At 58.0% G+C, this 7,969-nt stretch overlaps 1 protein-coding gene across 1 annotated transcript in view; it reads left to right on the top strand.

Moving 5' to 3' along the window:
- The window catches only part of UBE2Q1 (ubiquitin conjugating enzyme E2 Q1), an 8,236-nt gene extending 286 nt beyond the window's left edge, over positions 1-7,950 (top strand). Inside the window, exons 2-14 of the mRNA XM_019662670.1 lie at positions 1-211; positions 2,359-2,463; positions 2,785-2,889; positions 3,440-3,490; positions 4,992-5,132; positions 5,357-5,441; positions 5,710-5,770; positions 5,962-6,052; positions 6,178-6,236; positions 6,335-6,383; positions 6,556-6,651; positions 6,985-7,051; positions 7,464-7,950. The exon at positions 1-211 is cut by the window's left edge and continues 57 nt beyond it. Coding sequence (XP_019518215.1) covers positions 1-211; positions 2,359-2,463; positions 2,785-2,889; positions 3,440-3,490; positions 4,992-5,132; positions 5,357-5,441; positions 5,710-5,770; positions 5,962-6,052; positions 6,178-6,236; positions 6,335-6,383; positions 6,556-6,651; positions 6,985-7,051; positions 7,464-7,495 — 1,153 coding nt within the window. The 3' untranslated portion in view covers positions 7,496-7,950. The remainder of the gene's footprint in view (positions 212-2,358; positions 2,464-2,784; positions 2,890-3,439; positions 3,491-4,991; positions 5,133-5,356; positions 5,442-5,709; positions 5,771-5,961; positions 6,053-6,177; positions 6,237-6,334; positions 6,384-6,555; positions 6,652-6,984; positions 7,052-7,463) is intronic.
- Positions 7,951-7,969: the final 19 nt, after the last annotated feature.

The following is a 7,969-nucleotide window of genomic DNA, read 5'->3' as shown; positions in this document are numbered from 1 at the left end:
CTGCCTGAGGCGGGAGCTGAAGCTGCTCGAGTCCATCTTCCACCGCGGCCACGAGCGCTTCCGCATTGCCAGCGCCTGCCTGGACGAGCTGAGCTGCGAGTTCCTGCTGGCTGGGGCCGGAGGGGCCGGGGCGGGGGCCGCGCCCGGACCGCATCTCCCCGCACGGGGGTCGGTGCCTGGGGATCCCGTTCGCATCCACTGCAACATCACGGTGAGAACCCCCTCGCGTGCGTCTCTCCGGGGGCCCCTTGTCACCCCGCACAGCTTTTGGATCTCGGAAGCCCTGGGAGGCCGAATCCCCTCTCGGGGCTCGGGCTCCTTCGCTCCAGCTTACACTTGTTTCTGCCGCTTGAGGTTTGGCCGAGCACCCAGACCCTCCAGACCCTACCGTTGACCCTTCACAGGGAGGGACACCCCGACATATGGCGCCCCCCACTACCCCTTTCCACCAACCCACCCACATGCCGGGGTTCACGATTTGGGCTCGTTTTGGCTACTCCGCGACTTTACCTTGCCACCTAGGGAAGCCCTTTTCTTCCCCTCCTTCTCATCTCAAGGTTCCAGGCCTCTGCACTGACCTCAGCTGGAAGGACTTGGCTGGGAACTCGGCACATTTCAGTGATGCCCCTTTCTCAGTGGTACCTTTGACTTAGGACGATGCCACCTGTGGGATCCCTCCCCAGGCATCTCTAATGCAGCCCCTCGCTGCTCTCTGAATTCTACCAAGTGATGGTTTGCAGGAGCCGGACTCCTTCCTCTCCTTCGCATCCCCTTTTCTTCTGGTGTAACCTCTGACTCCTCCTTTTGCCCCAGCTGGTGGCAGACCCGCCACTCCCTCCTGCTCCCTGTGGATACCGCCTGTTGTCCTGGGTGGTTTGCTGCCTTTCCTGGTAATGGTGGTGATGTCTGAGGGCTGGCTATTCCCTCGGAGCCGCAACAGCTCCTTTTCTCCCTAGTGGGCATCACTGCACCCTGGGCGTGCTGGGCTGGGAGACCCTGATGTGTGTCCTGCCCAGTCTGCCCTCACGCATCACCGGAGAGGGTTGGCCCCTGATAATCGGGGCATGTCGGGTGCTGCATGGTGTAGCACTCCCAGTGGTTGGCACTGCCTGCTGTGATAGTGTCCTCCCTGCCAGAGCATCGGTGAGGGAGCCAGGGGACAGGACTTGATCCAGGCAGGCAGGCTGCAGATGGGAGTAAGTCTGGGGAAAGGCAGACTGGTGAATTGCGTGGTACTTTGGGGCCTGAATTCACTTTGCATGGCTCTCGGTTTCTATCCCGTTCCTCCATCAAACCGGGTCACGGTTTGGCGAGGCAAGCCTCAGCCTGGTTAGGACGCTGCCCCACCAGAAACTCATATGTCCCGTGTCTTTTCTGCCGTTTCCCCTGCCACCTTGGGTGTGGCTTGGGTGAAGAGTTGAGCATCTTGGATCATTCGTTTCCCTCCAGCATTGAGGACTAGAGCTGTGGCAGGGCTGAGACCCCCCCCCTCAGTAGACATGGATCTGCTGTCCTTGGCACGTGTGGAAATCTCGGGAGTCAGTTGTGCTCCTGAATCAAGTTTCTAAGTTCCTATGGGTAGGCTTGCCCTTTTCTAGCTGCCCGTGCAGTTGCCAGAGGCCATCTACTGCCTTTGTCCCTGGCAGGAAGTTAGTGTGGAAGGTTCTCAGTCAGGCTCTCTGTGGCCCCTGTAAAGGAGACTTGGCCTGAACTGGCCCCCTCGCTTTGGGCAGAGGGGGAGTCTGGTGGCTCAGGAATGCTGGGAATGCTAGCAGCGTGGGCTTCCTTCTCCCGGGCCTGCCATGTGGAGCCCTGCAGCCTACGCCTGGACGAAGAGGGTGGCAGGCTCCCAAGGGAGAGGTGGGGAGAACTGGCCTTGGAGGGGCTCTGTTGCACGTGGGGGATGGAGAGGGCTTCCTGCTACCCTCTCACTTTTCAGCTCTGGAGATACAATCTAGTTTTCATCCCTCCTTTCCCAGCTAAAGCGAAAGGGATCGGCAGCCTGTGCCTTTTCTCACATGAGTGTGATTGTGGTGAGGTGGTCCCTTCCTCAGCTGATTCTGGAGTTGGACGCGGTGGGGTGGGGTGGAGTGTGGGAGAGCTGCAGGTTTGGAACTTGCATAGGAAGCGTCCCTCGCTGCCAGGCTGCCTGAGTCTGGCGGGCGCTTCCTCTTCTCCTGGTCCAGGATTTGTTGTTGGGAAGCCTCTTAGTTAGATGCTGCCCTGCTGGGCTGGGCTTTTGTGTGTGTGTGTGTGTGTGTGTGTGAGAGGGGTTGGGGGGGAGCAGAGGGCAGGTGAAATCTAGCTCTCCCCGGAGCCGCCCATCTTGACTGCTCTCCCCGCTCCTTTCCCCTCCAGGAGTCGTACCCTGCTGTACCCCCCATCTGGTCAGTGGAGTCTGATGACCCGAACCTGGCCGCTGTCTTGGAGAGGCTGGTGGACATAAAGAAGGGGAATACTCTGGTGAGGGACGGGGGTGTTGGGGTGGGGTGCATTTTCTTCCTATGAGTCCCGTGTCATGAAGACAGCTTGTGACAGGAGATGTATCTGGAAAGTGGGTGGTGCAGTAGGCCGAACTTTTGCGGGTCAGACTTCTTAGGGGAGTTGCTTACTGCGGCCGGAAGGACAGCCCGGGACTGGTCCAGTACCGTCTTTCCCACGGCCACGTGGCCCGTAGGTCTAGAGAACTAGGTACAGCTTCGGAGCTTGGGCTGAGAGTGCGTCCGTGCACCGGTCCAGGCTCTGGTGGGAAGCGGTACTGATGTCACTGGTCCCCACCCCCAGCTATTGCAGCATCTGAAGAGGATCATCTCCGACCTGTGTAAACTCTATAACCTCCCTCAGCACCCAGATGTGGAGATGCTGGATCAGCCCTTGCCAGCAGAGCAGGTGAGCATGGGGGTGCCGTGGATCGGGACGGGGCCGCAGCCGTCTCCCCACACACACCCGCGTTGTGACTCTCGGCCTGTTTCTTCTCCACGTGGCAATCCAGCTAGATGGAGCACGAGCAGCTTCTCTTCTCCTATCAAACCCCCCTCTCATGGGCAGTACCCCTCATGCTGAGAGGAGGGGGGATTACCAGTGTCAGCTGGTGGCCTTGGGGTCTCAGGCCCCTGTTAAGAAGCAGGACCACCATATCTGTCTAGAGATGATTAAAGGAGGGGTTCCTGGGGAGATTACGCTGGGATTTGTGAGGTGGGTGACAGAAACAGCCATTCGTTTCTCTCTCGTTCCTTGGCATATGGTAGGAGGAGAGGAATGGGCTGGCTGTGCAGTCATTCCCTGGGCTGCTGCTTCCACGGGCTGGTGGAGAGGCTGGCTGGCAGCACTGTGGGCAGGCACACGGCTTCCAGGCCTGGAGCTCCGGGGAGCGGGGCAGAGGCTGCATTCTGGGAAGCCCCGGGGCTCTGATCTCCCATCTCTCCTCTCCCCACTGCAGTGCACACAGGAAGACGTGTCTTCAGAGGATGAAGACGAGGAGATGCCTGAGGTAGGCTTGCTACCTGAGGCAGCACTGGCGGGAAGGCCTGTCAGTCCGCAGCACTGAGCACCCCCCTGTACAGAGCTTTGGTCCAGAACTAGGGAGGGAGAGGACAATGCCACAGGAATAATGACAGTTTATTGACCTGGAGGAACAGCCAGTGTAACAGAGGAGACAGGGCACCCACATCCAACCACTGAAGACAGTCAGGTGTAACTCTGTCTGCACCAAAGAGCAACAGGTTAATTTGCGATGGCTTTGGAGTCAGACCACAGCTTGCATCCTGTACCTCCTAGCTGTCTTAATTGGGGAGTTTTACCTACTCTCACTGAGCTGCAGTTTCCTTTTATACAACGGGATTAGAATATCTACTTTATACGGCTGTCTTGAAGGTTAAATGAGGCATTGCACGTGAAATGCTTCATACTGGACACGGTAAGTGCTAGGTGATTTATCCGATCCACTCCCTGAAAACATACTTCTGCAGAATACAGCAATGATTAAGAATCTGAGCGTCAGAGCCAGACAGAATTTGATCACCTTTTAGCTCCGCTAAGACTTGGATGACTTTGGGCCTGAGAATTGGCCTCACCAGACCTCAGCTTCCTCCTCGCATCTGTAAAATGGGCACAGTGGTCACAGCGGGGAGGCTGAAGAGTTAAATGAGCTGGTGTGTGCGCCGTACCTGACACAGAGTAAACCTCCAGGAGGTGTCGGCGGCTAATGTGATACTTAGGGGGTTAGTGTTACCACGGCCTGCCAGAGCCAGGAAGTCAATCTGATCACTTTGTTTCCTAGCATTGGATTAATGTCCCCGCTTATGCAGCTTTGTTAGGGTCTTAAGATACAGAGGACCGGCGATATGTGACGCTCACCTCACTTCCCCTCTGACGGTGGAAGCCACCCCTCCAGCCCACCCCTCCAGCGTCTGACCGGGCCTGGCTGCGGGCTCCTCCCCAGGCACTTAGGGGGGAGGGGCTGACTGTGTACTTGACCTCTCCCATCTCCCACTCGCGTCTGCACAATGGCTGCCTCCGTATACCCGACCGAGGCCCTGTGGCCGGTGGGCAGATTTCTGACCCGGTTTCTCCCTCGGGCCTGTAGGCCTGGGAACTTCTGGGTGCAATAGTCACCTGGTGAAACATGAGCTTGGAGTCGCAGTGTCAGGCCAAAGTCATTCTAGGAATTAAGAGTTTCTGCTGCCAAGGGAGAGTGTGAGGGACGGTTGGCGCAGGGTCGGTCTGGGGAGCACGAGGGCCGAGCCCCTGCTGACTTTTCCAAGTCCTTCCGCAGTTCTGCTGGAGAGCTGGACAGAAGGAGCGTTAGCTTTGTCTTTGAGATTGTGAGGGGCAGACTGGGAGTTGTTCCAGAGACTGAAAGGGTGCTGTGCTCATTAGCTGCCATAGACCACCGCTCCTGAGCTGCGGCCCTGGGAGGCGACGGCCCTTCTCCACAACCTGTGTTGGTTTCTTTCCTCCTCTGTCCCACTCCCACCCCACGGCTCCCCCAGGACACAGAAGACCTAGATCACTATGAAATGAAAGAAGAAGAGCCAGCTGAGGGCAAGAAATCGGAAGATGATGGCATTGGGAAAGAAAACTTGGCCATACTAGAGAAAATTAAAAAGAACCAGAGGCAAGATTACTTAAATGTACGTACCTTCCCGGGAGAGGCTGGGCCCACGGCTTGGTGGGGACTGGCTGGGAGGCGGGAGGCCAGCCCGCATCCGTCTGGGGAGCGGACGCCTTTTTGGGTGGGTCATGGGCGTTCCTGATCTTTGCCTAAACGCTGAGCAAGCTGCCAGACTGCCCCTTAGGTCTCGAACGCGTGTTTCCACACCACGTGACCGTGACACGGTTCTGGCCTCCTTTGCAGGGGGCGGTGTCTGGCTCAGTCCAGGCCACTGACCGGCTGATGAAGGAGCTCAGGGACATATACCGGTCACAGAGCTTCAAAGGCGGTGAGTCTGCCTCGGAGGGGCTTGAGCGGGAGTTTTGCACAGAGGACATGATGATGGCCAGGGGACCCACGAGGCTGGGGACACCAAAGCTTCCAGACGGCTCAGGCCAGAATGGACCCTCCCCGAGCCCGTGGCTCAGATGGCTGCCTGTCCGTCAGGCCTGAACCTGGAGCCTTTGAGGTTTTCCTCTCAGCCTGGGGGGTCTGCATCGGGGGCCACCCATCCCCTGGAGTGTCCTAATGACACCTGTCCTCTTCCTGCCTTCCAGGAAACTATGCAGTCGAACTCGTGAATGACAGTCTGTATGATTGGAACGTCAAACTCCTCAAGTGAGTGGGGACTCGGGCTGGACAGGAAGCTGGGGCGTAGTGGGGGTGAGGCCCCTGTGCCAGGAGTCTCAGGGCAGTTCCAGGAGCGGTGTGGGCATGGGCTGTCCTCGGCCGCTGGCCTGGGGGAGCGGGAGCCGGCACGAGGCTCCTGAGCTGGGACAGGAGTCTGAGCCCAGACCCGTTCTTCATAGAGTTGACCAGGATAGCGCTTTGCACAACGATCTCCAAATCCTCAAAGAGAAAGAAGGCGCTGACTTCATCCTCCTAAACTTCTCCTTTAAGGTGAGACTGTTGCCCATCCCACCCCACCCCCACCCCCTTGGCCGAGGCTGCAGTCTCCGCCTGCCAGCCCATGGAGGCCACCAGCCAACCCCCCTGACCGGTGCCTCTCTCTCTCTCTCTCTCAGGACAACTTTCCTTTCGACCCTCCGTTTGTCAGGGTTGTGTCTCCAGTCCTCTCCGGAGGGTGAGTGGCTCGGCAAGGGCGGCAGCAGCTCCTGTTACCGAGGGTGAGGAAGGGGTGGAGCTTTGGCTAGGCGCAACTGACTAACCTTTCTTCTGCAGGTATGTTCTGGGCGGAGGTGCCATCTGCATGGAACTTCTCACCAAACAGGTGAGCCTGTCTCTTGCACCTGCTGGGTGCCGGGCATGCTGTGGCCTTCGATTCTGCGGGGTGGGACCTGTACCCACTGACCGACCTGGGGGTGAGGGGCAAGGGCTCCGTGCCGGAGAAGCAGCAGGGCTTGTGGGGACGCTCTGACTGACTGCTTTGTCTCCGTCCCCAGGGCTGGAGCAGTGCCTACTCCATAGAGTCCGTGATCATGCAGATCAGCGCCACCCTGGTTAAGGGGAAGGCACGGGTGCAGTTCGGAGCCAACAAAGTGAGGGGCCGGGGCTGCCGGGCCACGTATCCGAGCCACCAGCAGGCCAAGGCTGCCCTCTCTCAGGGACCGAGAGGAGGAGGCCTCTGGGCTGGGGGCCTTGGATGAGGGGGCCTGGGACACCCACAGTGGGAACAGGGACCAGGCCGCAGCCTGATGGGCATCCTAAGACTCTGGGGAGGGAAGGCCATGGGACTGCGCCCCAGAGGAACCTCCAGGTGGAGGGTAGTCTGTTCACAGCCACAGGTTGGGAGCCAGGCTCCTGGGTTGCTGGGTGGCAGCTTGTATCAGGCGGGGGACAGTGTGGCCTGATCTGGTGGCTTCCCTTCCCAGTCTCAGTACAGTCTGACAAGAGCACAGCAGTCCTACAAGTCCTTGGTGCAGATCCACGAAAAAAACGGTGAGGCTGGAGCCAGGATGGGATGTTCGGACGCCTGCCCAGCCCGAGGTTTCGCTTCCAGCCCCATAGCGTGAACCCTTTGGTTTGTGGGCCTTTGCTGGCCAGCAGGAGGGCACCCACTGGTCCTCCAGAGAAGGGCTGCGGTGCTCCCACCTCAGCCTCTTCTCCCAGAAAAGCACAGCGAGCGCACCACCTGTAGACTCGGTGCTGCCCCTCTCCCACCACCCTGTCCCCTCAGGTTGGGCACAGCCTTCTCCCCTTCCCTAAGACCTCGGCTGCCCGTTCGCCTCTCTCCACACACTGGGAAGCCCCACGTAGGCTTGGTCCTCCTAACCGTGGAGACGTCTTCAGTGATGGGGCCGCGAGGGGGACTCCAGCTTCCAGCTCACTGTTTCCTGGGGTTTCTTTGCAGGCTGGTACACACCCCCAAAGGAAGATGGCTAACCCCGGAGTGTCGTCCCTCCCTCCTTCCCCAGGCACCACTGGACCAATTACCTTTGAATGCTGTATTTGGATCTCACGCTGCCTCTGTGGTTCCCTCCCTCGTTTTTCCTGGACGTGATAGCTCTGCGTATTGCAGGACAATGATGGCTATTCTAAACGCTAAGGAAAAAACACACAGAACTGTTTCACGTACTCAAGACTGACTTAACAGACCAACCAACCACCTGGCTGGAACCCTTGCTAGCAGGCATTCTTATCAAAGAAACTTTCGAGCCTCCTTACATTGCTGGAAACTCAGCTGTGCTCCAGACTAGAGCCTCCTTACCTATGCTATGGATTTTTAATTTATTTTCTCTTATTTCATGTACACTGCTTTTTTTGGTTACAGTGTATGATGGATGTGTATGAAAAAAAAATGTATCTTTGGGAAAACAATTACAGTTTGTTAATTTGAAGATGGTGGTCTTGACTCAT

Source organism: Hipposideros armiger, unplaced genomic scaffold, assembly GCF_001890085.2.
Source record: "Hipposideros armiger isolate ML-2016 unplaced genomic scaffold, ASM189008v1 scaffold_378, whole genome shotgun sequence".
In the NCBI taxonomy this organism is placed as follows: domain Eukaryota; kingdom Metazoa; phylum Chordata; class Mammalia; order Chiroptera; family Hipposideridae; genus Hipposideros; species Hipposideros armiger.
This window is presented reverse-complemented; position numbering and strand designations above follow the sequence as displayed.